This window comes from Haliaeetus albicilla, chromosome 22, assembly GCF_947461875.1.
Source record: "Haliaeetus albicilla chromosome 22, bHalAlb1.1, whole genome shotgun sequence".
Taxonomy (NCBI): Eukaryota; Metazoa; Chordata; class Aves; order Accipitriformes; family Accipitridae; genus Haliaeetus; species Haliaeetus albicilla.
In genome coordinates, this window is record NC_091504.1 from 7,464,043 (window position 1) to 7,487,332 (window position 23,290).

The 23,290-nt window shown below is 57.8% G+C and overlaps 1 protein-coding gene across 2 annotated transcripts in view; it reads right to left on the bottom strand.

Annotated features, from left to right (window-relative positions):
- Nucleotides 1-314: 314 nt before the first annotated feature.
- Nucleotides 315-23,290, bottom strand: part of NTN3 (netrin 3) — a 31,546-nt gene continuing 8,570 nt past the window's right edge. For both annotated transcript variants that reach the window (XM_069809561.1, XM_069809562.1), the window contains exons 2-7: nt 21,870-22,865; nt 14,667-14,855; nt 9,632-9,781; nt 8,590-8,643; nt 1,142-1,216; nt 315-876 (exon numbers count right to left, since the gene is read on the bottom strand). In XM_069809561.1, the coding sequence (XP_069665662.1) occupies nt 548-876; nt 1,142-1,216; nt 8,590-8,643; nt 9,632-9,781; nt 14,667-14,855; nt 21,870-22,836 (1,764 nt within the window). In that variant the 5' untranslated portion in view covers nt 22,837-22,865 and the 3' untranslated portion in view covers nt 315-547. The remainder of the gene's footprint in view (nt 877-1,141; nt 1,217-8,589; nt 8,644-9,631; nt 9,782-14,666; nt 14,856-21,869; nt 22,866-23,290) is intronic.

Here is a 23,290-nt window from a genome sequence, read left to right on the forward strand (position 1 = left end):
CAGCCTGCCCATATGCACATCAGGATGAAGGACAGAAGGCTCTGACCTCCTGTTCCTACTGGGCAAGGAGAAGGGCAGAGAGAGGTCTGACAGCAGCACATTTTCAGAAAGCGAGGAAGTGGCAGGCCCTGGACACTGGAGAAGGGAGAGCTGTCAACTCAGATGTCAACACCGGGCAGAAGACTTTGTTAAAGGGAAAAGAAAAGCCTAGAAAATGAGTGCTATGAACAGCATGCCCGGAGCAGGACACCAATCCCCTTCAAGCTCCTTCAGGTGACAGGCACCCACGGGATCTCGCTCCGCTTTGCTCCTCATTAAAGGTTTGTCAATACTGCGTTATTTTTAATACACACTTAGAGAAAAAGACCCCCCACACACACCCACGCGTGCACCCGCACATACAAAGGGAAACCATTGCCAAAATATACACTATAGACAGAAGAGTCCTTTCACACTATATATATGTACAGAGTCTCTGGGTGCAGTCTAGCAATGCACAGCCGGGCTGAGGCTGAGCACAGCATGGGACGGGATGGGTGGAAACCCCTCAGGGCTTCACGCACTTCCCCTTCTTCTCCCGCCGCTGCAGTTTCCGAAGGCGGCGCGTCCAGGCGTCCCGCCACTGGATGACCAGGCTGTTCTTGTCGGCCATCAGTCCTGGCCGGTCAGTGGAGTTTTCGCTGATCCCCATGACCAAGTACTTCTTGCTTATCTGGATCTTGGGGCACTTGCAGGACAGGTCTTTCAGGTGGATCCACAAGAAGTTGTCACCGCGCTTGACCCGCTCGTCACGGCACTTGTAGACAGAGAGGATGTTGATGGTGAACTTGGCCCAGTTGGCCACCGTCTCCATTTCCAGGATGTTCACCTGGACCACTGAGGGAAAACAGGGGGAGGCACAGTGACGGGGGATGCTTTGCCTTGCTCCCCAAAGGAAGCTTTGGCAACAGGAACTGCCTGTCCCCAGCAGCCCCACCTGCCTCATCCATTGCACCTTTGGGAGGCCTGATTTGGGGACCTCTCTCCATGCTGGGTGCTCCCCATCCCCTGGGACATCTGCATCTCCCCCACCCATGGCCGGCCTGTGGCCAGCCCTCAGCTGCAAAGCCCAGCATGGCCCAGGGAGGGAGGAAGTCCTTACCATAGTCTTTCTTGCAGTACTTCTTCATGTTAATCTTGTAGTTGCCCTTGGCTGGCTTGCAGTAGGAGTCACAGTCTGTGGAGGAAGAACAGAGGGTTGAGCACCGAGGGGCTTGAAGCATGTGGGGTCCCGTCCCACCGCAAGGGAAGAGGGAACAGGGCAGAGGGGACAGAAGCGAGACCCAGCCTGGCAGAGGGTGGTGGGTACTCCACATCCCAGCACCCTCCAGAAGGCTCCTGAGCCAGGGCCTGGGCTGCTGCTGGGGATGGGGGTCCAGTGAGTCCAGCTGCCCCCCTGGCAGCTCACAGGGGCTGGGGGCTCAAGTCCCAGCACGAACACTGACACCACATCAGCTGGGAAGAGAAACCAAGTGGCTTTGAGCCCATTGAGCAGAACGTGTCACCTCCTGTGCTGATGGTAATGGTGTCCTGCAGGATAAATCAGCACAGAGGCGGTGGAGGGAGCCTGGGGACTCTCTTCCAGGATGCAGAAGGGGATGGATGGGAGAAATGCAGGTGAGGTGATGGTGGCCACCATGGAGAGCGGGCAGGAGCCATGGCCAAGGAGAGTCAATCAGGACAGCTGTGGCCATGCAAACCTGGACGACGTGGAGAAGAGGGGACTCAGCACCAATGCCACTATCAGCCCTGCAGGGAGGGGACCCAAAGGAAGGTCTGACCCCAGGCCAAGGGGGCTGTGATCCTCAGGGGTGGCTCAGCCCTCAGGGCCTGGGGTGGTGGGAAGCATCCTCATGGGGCAGCCCCTCCAGAGACCTGCACCTCACCGGTGTCCCAAAAACAGGGAAGGGGACTCAGGCCAGGGGGAGCAGGTGGGTAAGGGAAGCGGCTCTGCTCTGCCAGGTTGCTCCTGCTGCCCAAACATCCCCTGCTCAGGCTGCTCCAGAACAGCTGGGGAGGCCACCAGGCTGTCCTCCACCCCACGCAGCATCCCTCCCTGCTGTCCCCCAGCTCTCGGGAGAGACTCATGTCCTCAAGGAGGCTTTTTTTTGTGCACTTCTAAAGACCCCAGATTTGCATCTCAAGCAGAGAGAGGGCAGGGAATGCCTCTTTCCTTCTCCCCAAAGGCTTTGATCCCAACAATTGCCTGAAGCAGCCCAGTTCTCCTCCTTTCTTCCCCCTGCCATCTTCCTTTGAACATCTCAATTTGTCTCTTTCTAAATGGCATGTTTTTTCTAAGCCCATCTTTCTTCTTTTCTCTCCCCCTTGCACGTTCTCTCTCCAGCTTGGCCCTGCATCCCGGGACAGAGCCAGCAGTCCCTGAAGTTGTCTTTGTTTGTGGGTTGCCACAGCGATCGCTGGGGATGGAGGCAAGGGTCTGGGGGAAGACAGAGGAATAACAGCTCCCTGTGCCAAGGGAGGAGGAGAAAAGAGGAAAGAAAGAAGCCCAGGAGCATGAACTTGCCCTGAGCTCTGCTGCTCTCCTTTCTGCCCGGCTCCTTTTTATTGGGGACTTTGTGCTGCCTGTTCCAAATTTGTCATCGATAGAAGCGGCGCAGCACGAAGCTAATTCTTGGCAGAGGGGGGTGAGCCCTAATTCTCATCTCACACACCCCCCACCCCCCCGGTGCTGCTGTGCTGCCCCTCTGCCTGGGCTGACAGAGCTGCCCTGGCCCTGCTGCATCCCCTGGGACAGCGGTGCTGGCTGCAGAGGGGACACAGGGTCCCCCTGCATGGGGTGGCTACTGAGTGCACTGAAGCTTTCGGCCACAGTGCTGAAGGTGCTCCCATTCCTGGGATATGCCACAGCCCCATCCTGGATACTGCTGCATGCCCTGGGACATGCTATGGCCCCATCCCTGGCACACTGCTCCGTCTTTTCTTGCTACCTGAAGGGCACTCCAAAAGGGAGCTCCCACCTTATTTTGGGGAGTGCCCAGCAGGATGGGTGCCCTTTTCCTCCCCAAGCAGAGCGGAGGAAGCTGTCCGTGTGCCGAAGCAACCGCCCTGGCATGGAGGGGCTACCAGACATTTTTTGGGGATGGGTGCAGGGCATGCCCCTCCTCACCCACCGCAGGGTCCAGTTTGGGTCCCGGCCCTGTGCAAGCCTTCGGCGAAGATGCAAGACCACATGAATTTGCAGTGCTCCCACCACTGGAGCCAGAGCTGGGAGCCATGCCACCGCAGCAGTTTGCCAGCGCCACAACGTGCAGGGCCAGGTGGCGAAAGGAGTGGCCGTGGGGCGTGGAAACCATCCTGCAGCTGGCATCGGTCACAGCTTCACCATGGGCACTAGGTGCCGTGGTGGAGGAGGGTGGCACGAACCAGAGCGTCCACCAGGACAATGGCCAGGGTGGCTGCCACACGGTGCCGAGGCCACACTGGTGCTGAGCCCATGGGTGGCGGGCTGATGGGTGGTGGGACTGGGCTGCAGGGCAGCCTTGGCCAACCTACCACCCACCTCGCTCGGCAATGGGGAAGAAAGAAAAGTAAGAAAAGCAGAAAGAAAACCAGTTAACTGCCCTGGGCTCCTGCTCATGATTAACATCATAAAACAGTGATTCCAAAGAGTCAGAAAATAGTACTGGGAATCAACAATTTGGGATTAGTTTGGGGATTTTTTTAATCTCGGCTTTGTGCTGAGAAACACTCCTCAAATATAAAATCAATTCCTGCTCAATTTATGTAAAAAACTTGGGAAGAAAAAAAAAAAAGACCAAATAAGTCGAGCGTTTCCCTTCCTTGCCTTTGAGCACAAGGCCTCCATCACCACGTGTGCGGCGGGTGTGGGTGCTGCGGCTGGCAAAGTGGCCAGGCGAGGGGTGCCAGGGCTGCTGCCCAGCTCAGTCTCCACCTGGGGGGGCAGCTGGGTCCTGCCCGCACCTCCACAAACCGCCTCTCCCTGAGCACCTAGTCCTGTCCCCGCAGCGTGTCCCCCCCGCAGCAGGGCTCTACTCAAGGTCTTAGCCCCACAGCGGGACACAGCTATGGACCACGGCTCCATCCTCCCATGCCTGCCAGGGTGCCACGTGCCGGGTGGTTGCTCTTCCCGCAGGCAGGTCCGAGGGAGCCCGGCCGCGGCTCTGCCTGCCCTGCCAGCCCAGCTGGGCAGCACGCTCTCTGTCCACCCCACAAAACCATCAGGAGAAGCTGGATGGCCTTCAGAGAAGCTGCTTCAGGAGCACGTCTCCCCTGGCAGCTCCCAGGGCATCCCCCATCTTCCCAGCTCCCTTTTAAAGTTCCCAGACGTGGTGCTACACATGCTGCAGGGTAGTGGAAAGACCAAGTTTAGTCTCCGCCTGCAGCCACCCTCCTGCCATGTCTGTGCAGCCTGACAGGGCAGCCGAGCCCTGTGGAGGGGCTGGCAGAGACCTGCCCCAGTCTGAGGCTGTGAAAGTGCAACCCCAAACCCTGAGACAATGCTGCATCCCCTGGGATGCGTTATAGTCCCATCCCAAACACTGATCCATCCCTGGGATATGCTACAGCCCTGTCCTGGACACTGCTCGGTCCCGTTTGTGTCCCAGGGGAGCTCTTGGCCCCCCTGGCCCCACTACAGCCACGGCGCAGGCAGTCCTAGCTCCCGGCTTCGCCCCTCGGCCATCTCTCACCAGTGCCACCATAAAGCTTCCCTGCACTGATGGAGAGACCCGTATCGGCGGCAGACTCGGTAAATGCTGGCGAGGGGTGGGACCCTCCACGGACATCGGGGTGATGGCTGCCACGGGCGTGCGCCCACCGAATCGCTGCCTGCTGATGCCGGTCTGGCATCGGCCTGTGGTGCAGGCAGTAGTACCGTATGCACGGGCAATGTCTCTGCTGCCGGCAGGGAGCCGGCACGTGGGATGGTTGGACAGAGCGGGGCAAGCACCGGGTGAAGCCGCACGCGCGCGGGAGGAGGCAGTCAGAGAGCCACCAGCCCGACACGGGCATCCCACATCTCTGGGGGGGGAGCATGTGTGAGAGGCGGCAAGTTTGCACATCTGGTTTACTTCTCCTCGCCTTGAAAAAAAGAAGGAATATTTTGTTTTAAGAGAGATGTAACTTAATTAGGTGTTATGGCTGCAAATCTTTTACTGCTGACTTTGAATTCCTTTAAAGCCCTGTTTTGCGCTCCACAAGTTTTGTTAATTCTGCTAACAGGGAACAAGGATTTTTTTTTTTCCCCACTAAGTGGAAAATATTTCAAGATAATAATAATAAAAATTACGAGAAGTGGACCCAGGACATTTTGCCGCCAAGCCAGTTGGCCGCTTGGGCAGAGGGATCAAAGCCGGACCTCAAAGGCTCCAGAAGGTTGGAAAAGCAGAAGAAAGCTGGGAAGAGCAATGCAGAGGATGGCAACGTCAGTGAAAAGCCCGGACGCACCCAGGGATGGGACCCCAGCAGGGAGGAGGATGGGGAAAGGGGGGGAAGCCCAGCACCTGAGCATGGCAGCCCCGAACAATGTCCCCCTGTTCCCGCAGCCCGGCACCTGCTGCCAGAGGCAGGGAGGGAGGGGGGGGAACGGAGAGAGAAGCGGCTCAGAGGCGGCCTGGGGTGGGAGGATCGTGGGGCGCTGGGGGTCTGAGAGCCCCCTCGGGGAGTGCCCTGCTTGTGGAAGAGCCCGGAGGTTCCCAGGGGAGAGGGGTGCAGGCAGGGTGCAGGCAGCAGGCAGGGTGCACCTCTGTGGCCAGCCCTGCCTGCAGCACAAGCACACCGGAGGCAGGGTACCCCAGGCAGAGTTGGGCAAGGCAGGATCACCTGCCCCATCTCTGATCCCCCCCCCAGCAAAGGGGGCAGCAGGACCACAACCAGGTCCCCTGCTCCCCTGGCGCAGACTCTGGGCAGAGGCGAGCTACTTTGCATTAAAGATATTCAAGCTAGAAGCCAGAAATCTTAAAACAACAAACCCACAGATAAAACTAGAGGCAGTTTAAGGCAGACCTGCTCCGCTAAAACAAAGTAAACACCCGGGTGTCCAGTGAGTGCCATTTATTTTTACGCAGCTGAAAATATCAGACATCACTCTAAGACCGTTCCTATTTATAAAGCACTGGAGGGGAGTCACCTTGATTAACTCTGCTCCATGTGTCACTCTCTGTTTGCAACAAAACCGTCCAAATCCCCCTTTCCCCTCCCATTTTTTTTCCTTTTCATAAAGCCCGGTGTTCCCAGCTCCCTCCCTCGCAGCAGGCGGGGCAGGCAGGGCAAGCAGGGCAGGCAGGAGTAGAGGTGGTGGTGGTCTGCCCCGTCCTGCGCAGCCTCCCCAAGCAGTGTTACCGTCACAGACAGCTCAGCTCTTACAGTCGTCCCATTGCACCAGACGCACACTCCACCAAGGAACGGCTCTCCTCCGCTGCCACAGCGTGGAGTGAAACCTCTGCCAGATCCACGCAGGGCTGCTCGGCTCACATCCTGATAACACCTCCTGTTGCCCAGCCCCTCTGCAGAGCAGGGCCCGGAGGGCTGAAATGTGTCCGTGGGTGCCGGGCTGTGCAGCACTCCCAGCCTCTGCGTCAATACATGTGATCTGCATGCGTACAGGGGCCAGGACCGCTCCGCAACGAGCCGAGCCACCAGCCTCCTCCCACACATCTCGCCCCTCCACCCCCCTCCACACACTTTACTCCTTCCATAGCTCCGTACCTTTGACACCCCTTGTTCCAGTCCCCCTCCTACAGCCACCGAGTACATGCAGGTGGCTGCAGGGGCCATGCTGGAAGATGTTCCCAAAAGGCTGAGGAGCACATCACACGCATGCACCAGCCTGGGAAGGGGCTGTTGGCAATCTCTACCCGTAAAGTGGGGTGGCTGTGGGAAGGAAAGCTGGGGAGAAGGATGCACGCAGGGCACCGGGTTTCCATGACCCAGCGCAGGCTCCCCTGGGATGGACGTACCCTGAACAGGGCACAGGGAAGCTCCTTGTTAAATATGGGCATGGGGAGCTGGAGGTGCCCCTGCTGTCTTCCCAGGACCACATGCCATGGGATGGAGTGGAGGATGGTGCAGAGTGTCTATTCCCCCATGCTGGCATGCAGGAGAAGACCACGGTCTTGGGGACTGCAAGGTGAAGGGTGGCCCAAGGAGGAAAAGGGCTGCTCCCTTCCCTAGCTTCTCCCCCTTGACCTAACTTGGGATCCCTCCAGAGGGATAGACAGTGGGATGGCTAGGAAGAGCCACGCTACGGTGCCAACGGGACTGCGGAAGGAGATGGAGGAGAGAAAAGCTCTGCTACGGCCCCCTCTGACACAGAGCCACGTGTGCCTCTGAAGACCTGGCCTGGCATCAGCACAGCCCATCCGCTTCCACTGCTGGTGACCACCACGTAGGGCACAGAGGTGCCAGGAAGGTAGAAGAGATGGCAGGGGGTGGCTGATAGAAGAGGGGCAGTCGGGGAGGAGTTACAAAGCAGCTGCTTTACCTGTCTGCCATGGCATCTGCTGGGCCACATCCTGCAGTGCCAGGGAGGACTGAGTGTGGCGGTGACAGGACAGGTTCTGGAGGCCGGCACACCACTGGTGCTATCGGCATGTGCCATGTCAGGGTGAGAGCTGAGGGCACCTCAGTGGGGCCCTGGCAGCTGTGGCCGGGCTGAAAGAGGGAGCCTAACCCACTGGAGCAGGCGGCATACATGCACCCACCAGTGCCCAGCCCTAGCTGAGCCTCTGCAAGAGCGCGAGCAAACCTGCAGCATGCGTGGAGACGTGAGCCTTGCTGCCCCAGCTTGGGGAAGCCAGGGTGGCTCTCGAGGAGCTCTAAGGACAGTGGCAGAAATGCATCCCTCTCCCATGCAAAGCCTGCAACCTGCCACCGGAGCTGCCCCGCTCTCTGGCTGGGTGACAGTAGCAGTGATATCAGTCCTCCCATAGTCCCATCAGCCCACAGAGCCAGGACAAGCAGCTCAAACCCAGACACTTCACTCCTCTGGACCTGGATGAGGCAAGACCCATGTCACCCATGTCCCAGGGAAGATCTGGCAGCCCACTCCCCGGCACAGGGGCTCCTGAGCCCGCCTGCAGCCGGCAGCCTGCTGGACCCCCATTGCCCTGGCGCTGGTCAGAGAGCCAAGGCCCTGCGGATGTAAAAGGCACCGAGGAGAGACCTCTTGCACTGGCACTGATAAAAGGAGATTAAAAAAAAGCCAGCCCGCAAGCACCCATTGAGCCATAGGTGCTGCACCCCACAAGCCCTGCCATAACCTGCTGAGGGGTGGTGAGGCCCTGGCAGGCTGCATCCCTAGTTTCCTCCCCGGAGCAGATGGAGAAACCTTTTCCCTGAGAAAGCCCCATCAAGCTTTGTCAGTCCCCTTCCAGAAATTATAGGATTTCAAACCTCAGTCATTTTTTTGGCCAAAATTGTTCGCCAAAATTTTTCACCGTTAATCTTTTTGCCAAAGGGTTTGGCGGGGCTCAACCCTTCTCCCTGGTGTGCTGGGGAGAGGGGAGGTGGGATGGGATGTCTCTGGCAGGGCTGGGGCTGTGAGCTCAGCCCAGGATGCGGAGCACTTACCTGCAGGCGCCTCCGTGCTGGTGACCAGGGAGGTGGGGTTGATGGCAGGGATCTCTGGAAGGGAAAGTGAGAGATGTCTTAGGGAAAAGGGATCCCCAGTCTGGGAATGACACCTGGGCAAAAGCCCTCTGCAAGCGGGGTGCAGAGGAGATTTTGTGGGTCACCTCCAGCAGCTCACTAAGAAAGATGATAGGACGAGTCTGACCTGAATATTGCAGGCCACTAAACAGACCTAGAGATGCCCAAACTGAGCTCAGTCAATCGGGACAGGCTGACATGCTGCAGCACCCAAGAGCCCTAAGTTGCTGCTGCAGAGGATGTGCTTCAGGGACGGATGCTCTCTGGGTCCTCAGCTCATCTGAACTCAGTTTGGGCATCAGACAAATGCTCGGCTGATCGGTGTGTGCTCCAGGCTGCACAGCACAAGGATAAGCGTGGGCAAAGACAACACTTTCTTGGGATGGCTGGTGACAAAACGTGGGGGAAATTCTGTCCTAACCCCAAATCTGGGGAAGAACAGAGGGAGAGGAGCCAGCCCTGCCAGCTCACCCCCACTGCCACGGCTCCAGCAGTGCCAGCGGATGCTGCAGGGCAGTAAGTTGTTCCTCTGCTGCTTGGGTCAAATTCAGACCCACTGCAACAACAAACACCATTTTATGCTGACCACAGGATCTGGCCTTGCCCCAGACCTGACCACACTCAGGGCTCAGCTGGGTGAGGAGGGCACCTTGCTGCAGCTGAAGATATGACCTAGCGGAGCTGTTTCAGCCAGCTGGAAGCACTAACCCAAGGGGTCTTTCAGAGCCTCCTGCTCTGAGGGATGTGAAGCACGGGTGGCCCCAGAAGGTGACCCAGCTGTCCTAACTTGACCATGTCCTGGAGGACGTCCATAAGGATGGACACCCTCTCATCTCAACCTCCCACCCACTACAAGCTGCCCACACGTGGGTGGGGCACCGAGAGGCACCCACTGAAGCCAGCCCAAGCAGAGCATTCCCCAACGTGGGTCCCCAAGTGCAGGGCAGGGCACGGCAGCACTCACTGATGCAGGGGGCCACTGGTGAGCGGCTCTGCTGGTAGCCCTTGGCACAGCGGTTGCAGGTGAGGCCGGTCACGCCGTCCTTGCATGGGCACTGCCCCGTCGTCTGGTTGCAGGTCTTGCCAGCCGCGCCGACAGGGTGGCAGTCACAAGCTGGGTGGGAGAGAGAAAAGGTTACATGAGAGGTGATGCACAATGCAAATCCCAAACTGGACCCAACATGCCACCCCTGGAGAGGCAAGGAGAAAGTGGGTCCTTCCAGCACACCGGTGGAAAGTAGCCGCTGGGGCTGGCACAGCCAAGACGCACGGGTCCAGACATGGCCCCGTGTGTGCTGCAAGCAGCATGGGCAGGAGGGCAAGCGGATGAAGGGCTTGGCTAGGGTACAGCCTCCACTGATGGGGATGCTCAGAGTGAGCCCCTGGAGACCCCATAGCTCACACAGGCACCTGCAGCTTCCAGCTGGCATTTAAGGTCTGGACACCAATAGAACAACTTCTTCCTGCCGGCTTTGCCGTGCAGCTGCTCTGGGGACAGCCTGGCATGCATGCAGGCAGGAGGAGGGATTTCCACGGGCAGCCCCACACCTGCTGCCAGCCTTGTCCTGTGCAAGCAAAGGGAGCGGGACTCACATGGGGCCATGTAAACCCTTGTCCATGGCCAGGGTGGGACTGAGGGCACTGCAGGGACAGAAAGTGGACAGACACCCGCCTGGGTCTGCTCTTCTCCCACCTCAACCCCAGGGCGATGTTCCTGTCGCAGCAGTAAATGGCGTTTTCTCCACTTGCTCCCCCACCTCTGAGCTTTCCAGTCCACAGAGCTGATCCAACACTGAGCTTTTAAACAAACTTCAGCCTTGTTTTAGTCTTAGAATGGTCTGAAGTGGATCTTCTTGATGCTTCCCAAGCTCATTAGCTTCAATACCCATCCTGCCTCCTGGAGACCCCAATGAAAGGATGACCCCATGGCTTTCCACCACAGCCTCCCCAGGGAAAAAGCCACAACTGAGGTGGGTAAAGTTGGGTGTCCATCCTCAGGACAGACCCAAAGTGACTCTCCATCACACAACACTGGATGACGGACCCACCAGGGGTTCCCTATGAGGAGGGGTGCGGGAAGCAGATGCTCACTCAGGAGAGGACCTTCCCATCTGCCTGCCCAGGACTGGACTGGCTATGAGATGGAGGAGGTTATCTTGGCCTCCATCAGTGTAAGAGTTGAACGTGATTCCAAAGCAAAACAAAAACATCCCCCCCTGCCTGCCCCCTGATGTTATCGTTTCCCTAATTTTCACCAGATGGGACTGGTGGGAGCACCATGGCACTGCTCCGTAGGCCCCCTCCTGCACGGCCAGAAACCAGAGTGAGCAGCCTCTAATGGGGACCAGATGCTTCATCCTTATCAGATCTTGGCTGGGACTGGAAGCGGACGTCTTTTTGACAAGGATATTTTGGGGGCTCAGCTGTGATAACAAATGGCAGCGAGCGAGGGAGTCTTGGCATGACGTAGGGCTGTCGGAAACACGGGGTCTTTCTTCAGTCACAACAGGCTTGTCTCCTGCCAGGGCGGCCGGCTCTCCCCAGTGAGCCAGGCTTTCCCAGCTCTTCTGCAAACACCCGCTGTCAGCTCACCAGGGACCCTCAAAGGCCCTGAGATCATGGGATGGTCCAGCCCTGGACTGCAAGGAGCAAAGCCGGCAGCGATGGTCCAGTGCTTGGCCAGCCTCAGATGACCCATGGGAACAGCACCGCTGCTTTGCCTGGAGGAGAACATCGAGTTTACCGCCCTCTTTCGAACCACTACGCTCTGGGACTTTTCAGCTGCTCCAGTTGTATCCTGATGGTCTCCCTATGCCTACTCCACAGGGCTCTTCTGTGTGGGCTTGGCTGGATCCTGCAGCACTTGGAGGAAGCAGGTGCCTTTGACAAGCTGGCAGGTACACCTCTTGGAAACCATCCATTGCTTTGTCTCTTTTCTGCTAGCAAAGCCTTAGGTTTCTGTTCGTGGGGCTGGGCATGAAGCATCACCCATCCTCATCACCACCTGTGCTGGAAAGAGCTGCCCAGTGCCACCAGCATCACCCTGGTGCTGCCCTGAACAAGGGGCTCTCACCCCACCATTGGTGCTTGGAGTGCTCCCAGGGCCACTGTGCCCATCTCCAGCCAGCGAAGTCCAACCCACCCCAGAGCAGCTGGGCACAAGCCCTACCAAACACCCACTCGTCTGGGAGACATAACCGTGCAGGGAGAGCTCAGAGATCCCTGCAGCCATCACTCCTGCTCTGCATGCACAGGGACAGACAGTCTGTGCCCTAAAAAATTTATGGCCAAAGGCACGCTTCCAGCAAAGATTTAAACAAGCGCTTAGCTTCACACATTGTGGATAATCTCTTGGGCCCCAGCAGTGTATTCCTGGTGTAGAGTCTAAGGATGGACATAAATCTCAGCACAATCAGAATCCAATTCATCTAAGCAGATCCCTCTTCATGTGGTGGAAGAAGGCTTTCAATGACTCTTGATGTTTTACCTGGATCAGCAATTAAGGCAGTTTTGCTCATCTTACGTCCGCAACAGATAGGTGTCTTTGGGAGATGAGCCTGGTCTCTGTCAGACCACCCTCTGGCCCCTCACCCCACCGTGGTGGGACTTCCTGCAGTCCCATGAAAATCCATTGCTCCTTCGCGCTCCGATGGGAAGAGCATCCCAGGCAGCACTCAGTCCTTACCCTGACGAGTCCCACACCCCAGCATGCCTGCATCCCACCATGCCAGCTGTAGCATCTCCATCCCTCCTTGTCCTGACTTGACCCACAGAGGGGGGCTGGCCGGGGGACCCCATCCTGGCACCAGAGAATGCAGGTGCCAGGGGCACAGTGCAGCTCCATGCCCACTGCCCACACACCGAGCCCTGCTGCTCGCAGTCCTGCCGGTTGCCAGGATCTGGCCCACAGTGCTTGAATGGTGGATTAAGTCACTAGCTTGGAGCTTAACTCACCGAGCTGTGCTTGCCAGAAAGCATGTCTTGCACCTAATATTGAGGGTATTTTTGCGTCTTAAGGCTTAGCTGCTACTGCTTCACCAGTTTTCATTGGAGAAAGCTCATGGTTTACAGCTTTGTTTAAATTACAGGGATTAATGCACAGCCATTCTTTATTTGACTTTTCAATTACCACCATTGAATTAATCCTGTAGGTTGTTCTGCCTTTTCCATGCTCCCAGTTTTCCGTCTCACAGCATCCAGCGGTGACGCCGGCTGTTGGCGGGCCGGTGGCTGGAGGGAAGAGCTCGCCTCCCTGCTCGCTGGTCGGTGGCTGAGGGCTCCGCTCAGTTGCCAGCAGGAGATGCAGGCTTGCGCAATCTGCAGTTGATATTTTTGTGCCTATTTCAAAGACGTTGCATCCTAGCAGAGACGAACCATGGTTGGATAGCTATTTAGTAACACGCTTTGGGGTTTGTTTAAACAAAATGTAATAGTCCCTGGCCTTTGGGCTAGTATTTTGCCTTCTGAATACGAACCGAGCTTCATTCTTAGTGCCTGCAAAATCTGCCTTTGCTGGGATGCTCAGCTTCTGCCCTGGACCAGTGCTGCGGTGGGTGCAAAGACCTTTGTTCAAAGCTGCAAATGTCAGTTCACAGCAGCCTGTTTTTAAGATCTGCTGTCATGAGCCTTGCTTTTCCTTTTCTTTCTTTTTTTCTTGCAGGAGTGCAGGTATCTGAGCTGTAGGTACCGGACTCGTCTTTGGAAAAACCAAGCCCAAACTGTCTTGTCACATCTCCATATATTTATATATCTCTCTGGCAGCACCAGCTCCCATTCATGGCACTGGGCAGGCAGGCTCCCAGGTGCTGGTCCTGCTCCAAGGAGCTCCCAATCCCAACAGATCCACCACTGGATAAGTACAAGAAAGGGGTGGAAACACTCTCTGCTTTACTGAAGGAGGGGCAGCCAAAGGAGCAGAAGCATCAGGGATTTTATTAACTCAGTTCCCTAAGGCAGAGCCAGGAACTGGCTCCCAAGACCCAGGGTACCGCCTTTACTGCCAGATCCTCCTCAACATATGCACCGTAGCAGGGGACGGCCCTCGTGCACATGTTCATCTGGCTAGGCTGAACCTTTGCAGCATTTCCAAACCACGGGCAAACCTTGCCAGCCCTCCGGAAGCGGCACCCCCTGGACCGGCCTGGCAGAGACTTGCCCGTGGCTTGGCAAGGGGACGGGCAGGGGCGGGAGGTTTGTCTGCGAGGGGGGGACCTGCCGCAGGACCCCATTCTTCCGTTCTGCCGCAGCCTGGGCATCACTCGCTGGTGTTTCTCCTGCACGGCAGCATCAGCCCTCACCATGTCCCACCAGCTCCTGGGCACGCCGGGATGCTCTGCCAGCCCGTCCCCTCTGGAGGACCCACCTTGAATCCGAGATGCTTTCCATCACCTTAATGCTCCACAATTACTGCCCTGCAAGGATGGTGGAGCAGGACTTGCTCTGACGGACTGCAGGCTGCTGCCTGCATTAGGCAGGCGCAGGCAGATGGAGGTAGCCAGGGCCCCTCTGCTTCCTCCATCCTCAGCCCTGAAAACGGAGGGACCTGAGCCACAGCCCGGGTAGGAAGCACTGCACCCACAGTGTCCCCAGTCCCACAAACCCGTACCCAGCTCCGACCTACATGTCGAGCTGGGCCATATTCAGTTACCCTTCTCCCTGCTTCCAGCACCTAGCCAAATCCTGCTTGCTTTATTTATTATTATTTTTTTGGTAAGTGCTCTCTTCCCTGGCTGGAGCAAAAATTGAGACCTCAATGCCCAGCATAGAGGCGGCACTGGGGACTCAGGGTCCCACAGGGAGGTGAATGCCTGCAAGCCTTCCACTTTGCTTGGGATATTATCAGGTAATTTTGGTAGCAAAAGTAGAAGGAGCTGGTAAAGCAAAGGGGAGCAGAAACCCCTCGTGTGAGGAGGGGTTGTCCCAAGGTTGGGAGGGAAGAGCAAGGAGACCAAGAGAGATTACATCACCTGTGCTGCCTGCATGGAGACCTCCCAGCTTACCTTTGCAGGCCTTACGGTCTGTGATGGACTTGCTGAGGTCGCGGTAGAAGCCCTCCTTGCAGTAGTGGCAGTGCCGCCCTGCGGTGTTGTGCCGGCAGTTGAGGCAGACGCCGCCACTCTTCCTGCCCGAGAGCTTGTACAGCTCCATGTTGAAGCGGCAGCGCCGGGCGTGCAGGTTGCAGTTGCAGGCTGCAACAGAAGGTGAGAGGGTGAGGACTGGAGGTGAAACCTGGGAGCCCCCCTGGGTGGGCTGGAGCTGCCCCGGTGCCCTCCGCTGCTGCTGGGGGCGAGGGCTGCCTGCACTGTGGGAGTGGGACGGGCAGGGCAGGGCACGGCACGGCACAGCTGGCCCCAGTGTGGCGTCCAGATGTGCAGTATCTGCCGCCCGACAGGACCGGTGCCGGGAGGTCAGGGCGGAGCAGAAAGGGCACATGTAGGGATGGGGCACCGCTCGGCCGAAGGCAGGCAAGCGCAGGATGGAGGGGTGCAGCCGGGGGGTCTGGCAGTGCCAGCTGGGCACCTGCAGCCCCACTGTCCCCCCTGCCCCTTCCCTGGCAGCCGGCTCCGGTGACAGAGCCCAGCCGGCCTTTCGGCAAGACCAACCGCCTCGTGCCAGGGGGTGCGACGGTGTTGCCCCTGCTGCCTCACAGGGTGCCATCCCCAGCATCACCAACGGAGCCCCCAAATTCCTTATATTTAAGACTCTACCCTGTGTGCATGTGCACACACACAAAGAAGCCCACATAGCAACCCATGTGTGCACATGCACAGATGTGTGCACACACAAATGTGCACAAGCACACACACAAGCTCATGTGCACACAAGCATGTAAATATGCACATGCATACACACAAATGTGCACAGAAATATCCACATACTGTTACATGTGCACACACATGTGTGCACTAGCATGCACACAAACATGCATGCTTACATGTGCAAGCGTGCATATTCATACACATGCTCATGTGTGGGCATACACACACATGCACGAATATGCATGCACAGATGCTCGCACATGTGCACGCTCCTGCAAACACACACGCACGCTATTTTTTCATTAGCCACAGGAACTGCACAGCCCCCCCTGCCCGATTCCACGTGTGCGAGATAAAAAGGCAAAGCCATGCCCGGTCCTGCTTAACAATCTCACAAAAAGATAATGGGAACAAGATTTCCTTTGGCAAAATGCGGCGCCCTCCTCCCCCAGCCCCGGCCCCCTCCCCGTGCTGGTAAATTGAGGTTGGGTGAGAGTTTTTCCAGGCGTACTGTGAAATTCATTAACGTGTCAGCCCAGATTTAACTGCTTAGGCCTGGCTTGGCGGTCGTGTGAAGTTGCCTCCCCCCTGGCCAGGAGCGCCGGTGGGAGCTTCAGCCCACGCAGATCAAACACTCCCTCAACCGCCTTGTTGCTCTGGCCTCCGAAACGCTGGGGTAAGAAAGCCGGAGCAAACTCCAGCCCTTAAAAAAAGAGCCTTTTCGAAGGCTTAGATAAGTTGAGCAAAAGGTTGGTGCCGGCCTCAGTGCTGCCGGCACCATGCGCTTAAACCTCAGCTCCCCCCGGAGCTCCCCCGTGTTATGAGATTAGTGTAAAAATCACATGGCAGGCATCAAAATAACACTCCGGTGTGGTGGTAGGTGCCTTTAGGGGCTTGTGCCTTTTGAGCTCTTTTTTTTTTGCCCAGTGCCAGTGAAAAATAGGGACTTTTGAGGCAAATTCTGACACGGGGCTAGGCACTGGGATGCAGCGCCTGGAGGGAGAGCAGCAAATACTAGAATGCTGCCGTGCCAGGGATGCTGCTGTGCCAGGGGTGCCGATGCTCAGCTGGGCTTTGCTGGGGCCAGGAGAGATGCGGTGAAGTACCCCAACATCCAGGCTGCTCTTGCACTCACCAGATAACGGGACAGAGACAAGCCGGAGTGGTTTGTGCCGCTGAACCGAGGCAGCCACACGTAACTGCAGCAAAGGAGCTATTTTTTGGGGGTAGAGGTGCCTCATTATTCCCTTGCATCACTGAAAGACCAGTTGGGTCACCCCAAAAGGCAGCTTTGCTGTCCCCCGGGAATGATCAGGGCCGCCCCCACGAACCCTCGGCATCCTCTGGGGAAGGAGAGGGGACGGCAGCCCAGAGAGGCGGTGATGGGCAGCGGAGGAGAAAGGTCAGGTAAATGATTCGCTGCCCTCGGCGCGGGTCCCTCTCTGCTTCCAGTTTAATTGGTGAGAGAGTAACTGGCCAGGCCGTTTTCGTGGCATCACCCACCCTGCCACAGGCTGGGGGCCCTCCCGGCTGGCACGTCCCCGTCAGCCCTGGGGCCATCCTTCCCTGGGAACATGCTGCAGATCCTCCCAGCAGCCAGTTTTTGGGGACAAACCTCCTCTTCCTGCCCCATATCGTCCCCTCTGCCTGCAGGCAGTGATGCTGCCCGCTCTGGGTTGTTGTTGGTTTGGGTGTCCAAAAACTGCTGCTGGCTTAGCAGGAACCAAGCCAGGATTTTGGCGTGATCCCGGCCAGCCGACATGGGGACCTGGCTGGGCTTGGCCATACTGGGATGGGTGGCTGTCCCCTGCTCAGGGACAGGGCCACACCAGCACGCGTGACCATCCCCTCACCCCCCCAGCGCAGCCATCCGGCACTAATCGGGGCAGACGGGTCCCCCCTCTTACCCAGCTAAATACTTGCACTGTTCCTCAGCGCCGACTCGGTTGCAAGCTCTGTCTGTCTCCCGTTAATCACTAATTAAAGGCTTGAATGTTCCCTGCTGTTTGGGGTATTAATAAGAATTTAATTGCACAGTTTGGGGCTAATTACGTGGTAGCTTGCTTCCGCCCTTGTACAGTATGCCCAATTAAACAATCATATGATCAATTAAACAATCACAAGATCTAATAATTTGCAATAATAGACTAATTAAATGTCGACACCTTGCAATGGAGCAACCTTCTGTCCCCCTTTTGACGGTATTTGAACCCCTGCCCAGGCCCTGGCCACCCCACAACCTTTTCTCCTCCGGGCTGCTGCGGATGGAGGAGCCCAGGGCGATGGCACGAGGGGGTTTGGGGCAGGGATGCCAGCACAGGACAGGCAGCGCCATGCACTGGGGCACATGCATGGCAGGTGATGGAGCCCACAGGGCAGGAGGGGGGCTCGCTGCCCCTACAAGTTCCCTGGGAATAATTAGCAAAGGCAGCCGGCTCAGCGAAACCCTAGACCAGCTGCTGCTGCCAACCCGCAGCGGATTCGAGCTACGCCCCTGCTTTGGCTGGAGGAGAGCCCGGCCAGGACGGTGGGGCAGGATGGGGCTGCACCTCCGCCCCAGGGATGGGAACCGAGACTAGAAAAGCCCCTTCCCTCCCGTCTGCACTGCCCTTCCATCATGGGGAAGATATTTGGAGAGAGGGGCTGGGGCTTGCACCTCTACCGCCAAGGAGCGGGAGGAGAAGCAGAAGTAGAGAGTCCTCCCCAAGAGGCTGCGAGCTGAGAACAGGGGTGCGAGGGACAAGGCTGAGCCACTCCAGCCCCATCCTGGCAGAAGAAGGACTCAGGATAGTCAGACAAGGGTTAATCCCCTCTACCGCGGTGGCTGCCTCCCCCCTCCACCCCAGATCCACTGGGATGCTGCACCCCATGGGGAGCAGGTGCCCAGGCAGGGGTAACAGGGGGATGCTGCCCACTTGCCTACCTCCAAAAGCTATCACCTACCCCAAATCACTCCCCGCTGCTCTCCCTGGGGAAGGACCGTGGCTGGCGCTGCTGGGAACCCACCAGTTTCCAGCACATCTGCTGGGGAGAGGGCGAGGAGCACCCCGCTGCGGGGGATGCAGCAAGGGAAGGGGCTGCAGATGTGACCGCCAACAGGTCACTGGCAGCACAGGTCCTGCTCCACAGGGTAAAACAGCCCAGGCCAGCTCGCTGGGGGATTGCCGAGATAATTTTTGCATGGGAAACACCAAGACAGAAAAAGAAAGCAAACATGTACAGGAAGGGGCAGAGGGGGAAGCACATGGGATACTCTAAATCCCATCACCGCTCTGGGGATTGGTGTTTTCAGGCACTGGCATCCCAGATCGATCGCCACAGTCCCCCAGCCTGAAGCGGAGGGAGCAGCAGCCAGCAAGGTCTTCCCAGAAGAGCACAGCCCCTTCCCTGCCGAGCCCCCCGGATCAAAGTGAGCCCCGTGCATTATCCCAGTGCTCCGGGGAGTGCTCCCGCCGCGGCGGCCACAAAGGGAACAAGAGCTCCCGCATTACCAGCGAGTGCATCAATTACTTCCAGTGGCTGCCTTGTGCTAATCCGCTTCCCCCCTCCTTCCCCAGGCCGGGTGTTTCGGGGATGGCCTGCTGAGGGGGTGACTGGGCTGCCCCAAGCAGCTCCGCATGTGCAGGCAGGGACCGGCAGCAGCGGTGGGAAGGAGGAGGCGTGAGTCTGCAAGAATAAAGCTAATGCATCACATGGGGGGGCTCGGGATTTCGGCGATCCTGCTCCCGCTGGCTGCTCTGCCAGGATTATCCTTCACTGAGCCTGACCCAGGCTAAAAGCTGGAGACGCACATGGATGGGGACACGTCTCTCTCTTTCCTGCCCTTCTCTTTCCCCTGTTTTGGGCAGGGCACACCAGAGGGTACACAGAGCACCCCAGTATTGGCAGGGCAAGCTTCCCGCAGGAACGCAGCCCTTTTGGGGTACTGGGAGAGGTCCCTATGCCCGTAGACTGCTGGCACTGCTTTCTAACCACCAGGCATGGGGCCACGCACCCTGCGGCACGGAGCTGGCACCGTGCCCTCTTGCCAAGCCAGCAGCGTGGCAAATCCACCGTCGCCGTCCCGGCTGCGGCATCCCCAAACCTGCCTGCCTGCCAAAGTCACAGACTCCTGTAACACCACAGTGTGGCGATGTCCCTGCGAATGCCACGGCCACCCTACGGCAGCCTGGTGGGGTCGCACCCCATGCCGATGCTCAGACCTCAGGTGTCACTGAGCTGTTTCACCTCTGCATTTTCCCACACCAGCCAGATGCAGAAATCCTTGTGAAATAAGAAAAGTTTGTCCTTGCCTCCAGGTGCGTGGATGGATGTCCCAGCACCGTGACATGGTGCAGGACATCAGTTTGTCCCCATGCTGGAGCAGGCAGAGACTCCCATGCACTGGAGGTGGACAAACCCCCTTGAAGGGCGCTGGGGAGCACAGAGCCAAGAGGTGACATCCCAACACAACCTGAAGCTGTACCAGCCCCATGGCTCCACCTGGATCCACTTTTGGGGTGCTGCAGCCCCCGACCCCTGCCCCTCAGCTGGCACTGGGTTGCAAAGCTCCTGCATCCATCCACCCTCCTCCTCCTCACCCCTCCTCAGCCACGCACGACCATCCAGCACAAGCCAATATCACCGATGCCCGGCCGCAGGACAGAGTCCGAAACCCCGCAGCCCCCAGGCTGAGCAAAGGGAACTTCCAGGGCGGCCTCTCCTTTTAATTGGTGCTAATTGCTGCGTCTGTTCGTGCTGGCTGGGGAGATGTCATTGTTGAAAGGCACAGAGGGGAAGGCTCGGGGAGCTAATCCAGCTTTCAGCCACTAAGCCCTTCGGAGGCGGGTGATGGAGAAGCTCTTTCAGGTCCCTTCAGAGAGGGCACAAAGCCCGAGAGGGGAAAGGGAGAAAGAAGGGGAGCAAATCAACAGGAAAAACTACTTTCACACGCAGCTCGGGGAAGGGTCTTTGTGCACAGGGCTTGTCGGGGGGAGCTTGAAGGGACCGCGCTGCGCCCCCCGCCTCCTCTTCCCTCCCTCGTCTATCTTTTCAGCCCATCTGCCAAAAGGGTGATGCAGCTGGGGGCAGGGATGCTCAGGAGCACGGCCCTGAGGAGCAGGACCCTCACCCTGCGATGGACAAACGAACAGCAGATCTGCAGATGCTCCCCCAAAATAAGCCTCCTCCGGTTTAACCCTTTTTGTGCCAGTAGGGCCACCTCCGCTGCCATTATGCTGCTTCACTGGAGGATTCAGCGGTGAGGCAGATGCGGCATGGGGTGCCACAAGGGAGGCAGCCATTGGGTCGGAGTCCTTCTTTTGTCCCAGGGGGTTTCCATGGGTTCACCCACCAGCCAGAGCCCTCCCCTGCCCGACCTGCCAGCATCTGGAGGCAGCAGCCGTGGGCAGGGTGCAGAGCTGAGGGTTTTATTCTGAGCTTTGCTCCAACACTCGTCTTTCTGAGACAAGTGGGAAAACGCAAGGGCTGACACATTCCCACAGGGCGTGAAGCTCTAGCACTTGCTTTGAATCCTCTGCCTTTTTAGCCATTCTTAGAAGAAATCTGCTGTAACATATATATATTTAAGCCGACAGCTGGGATCTCAACAAGACATCGATCACAAATACTAACAAGTCCCTCTGACCTCTGGCACATCCACTGAGCCTTTCAGGAGCTGATTAATGGTACGGCTTTCCCTTGTCTCCATCCTCCTGCCACCCCCTGGGACCTGGGCTCCAGTCCAGGAGGAGCGAGAGGCTGTTCCTCCCTCTCCCAGACCTTCACAGGGCTCTGGCATCCCCCAACCCTATCCCAAATGAGGGGAAAAGGCAAAAACCTCCACCAAAATCCCACAAAGGTTTTTGAGCGGGACAGCCAAGCAATGCCAGTTTGATGTTTTGGAAATATTTTGTTTCAATGACAATATTTTTAACTCATGGAAACCTTTGCAAGGACAGACAAGCTAAAACCACCACACAAAGCGCCATGCCAGACCACATGCAAATGATAAAATGTTGAATCTGGGTATCTCAAGTATTTCCTTAATCGCTGCGAGGTTTTGCTGCCTGCTCCCTACCCCAAAGCACACCTCGTAGGAGACTGCCATGATTCCCCCTCCCAGTCCAGGGACAGCTGGTTTGCTGCCCAAGGGAAACACCCCCAGACGGGCATCTCACATCCCACACCAAGGTTTGCTGACCAGCTGGAAGACACCGGTGTTTTTTCAGATGGTTTTGGTGCTTTGGCTCATGGCCAAACCACTGCACCTCCACAGGGGTACCCGCAGCAGAGACAGGGCAGATGCTTGAGACTTTCCCAGTCCTCCAGCAAGAGGGATGCTCCCCAGCATCTCTGGACAAGCACACTCCACTGCTTCAGCTCAGCACCCATCAATTCCTCCCCCAATGCCCTGTTTGAGCGTTTCAGCCGTGGTAAAAAGATAAATATTTAAAAATCACTTACCCAGACACTCGTTGGCCTCACGGGCACTGGCCCGTTGCCAGGGCCGGTCGTAGTGGAAGGGCTTGCAGCGGTCGCACTCAGGACCCTCCGTGTTGTGCTTGCAGTCACACACCAGTTTCTGCTCCTTGTCCTTCACACAGCGTGCCGCGTGTCCGTTGCATTTGCAGCGCCCACCGACCTGCAGCTCCCCCACCGCGTAGTAATAGGGGGTTGAACTGGTGCCCCCCTCCTCCTCACCGGCATCCCGGCTGCCCAGGTCACGGAAGAGATGCGGGCGGCTGAAGACCACGCGGATGTCGGTGGCTGTCACCCAGTCCTGGAGCACGGGGCTGCTGTCAAAGTCCTGGGCAGATGGTCGCCCATCAAGGGTGCTGAAGGCGATGAGCCCGCCGGTGAGAGGGTAGAGGTCTGTGAGGCCATCGGTGCAAAGGGCCTCCTGCTCGTTCTGCTTTGTGACAGTGGCTTTGCTGGGCTTGCCATAGATCTTACGGCACTGTGAGGAGTAGTACTGGTATGGCACCCAGGTCTTGCCATAGTCCATGGACTTGAGGATGGCGGTAGACTCGGGCCGGGGCGAGCAGAACTGGAGGCTGACGTAGACCACCTCGAACTTCTTGCCGAGGGAGAGGGTGAGGGTGACATTCTGGGGTGAGTGGTGGAGGGTCTCCGAGCGCCAACATGTCATGTTGGAGGCAGTGTTGAGATCGGTCAGGTAGGCGGGTGGGTGGGCTCGGCGGGGGTCCGAGGCATCGCAGTGCCGCGTCGGGGGCTTGCCACACGTGCTGGAGGCTTGAACCTCCTTCCCGAAGGCGGCATTGACAAATTCAGGGATGCAGCGGCGAGGAGCGCCGCTCTCGTCATAGCAAGGGTCTGGGGGAGTCTGCTGGGCCACAAAGGGATTCACCGTCTGGGAGAGGCCCAGCATGGTGGTGGTGAGGAGCAGGCGCAGGAGCTGCAGGACCTCCATCCTCCTGGGGCGAGGGAAGCGGCTCCTCCCTGGGGCGAAAGCAAAGAGAGTGAATGGCTCCGGCAGCGGCATGGCCGCAGCACTGCCCGTGTGGGGAGGCTGGTAAAGGATGGGGAACACCCCTATGTCTGGCCCTTGACCTGCGCCCGCCTTCCCACCCCACATCTACTGATGCTCCATTCTGGGAGCAGGGCAGGGAGGCGATTAGTTTGTGCTGCCTTATCTACACCAATCCCTCACTCCTCATCGGCAGGAGTGAAATACCGCAGGAAATGGCAAAAGGAGCTGAACTTTGGAAGGAGGAGATTGAAATCAGGGTCCAGCCCTTCCCTGGTGTCTTACAAACTGTCTCAGGGGCAACAGGAATACACAGGCCTGCCACCACACTACCCGAATATTCCCACTGGCAAAAGGAGGTTATTCTGGCCTCACCCCTGAGAAACCCAGGTCTGGG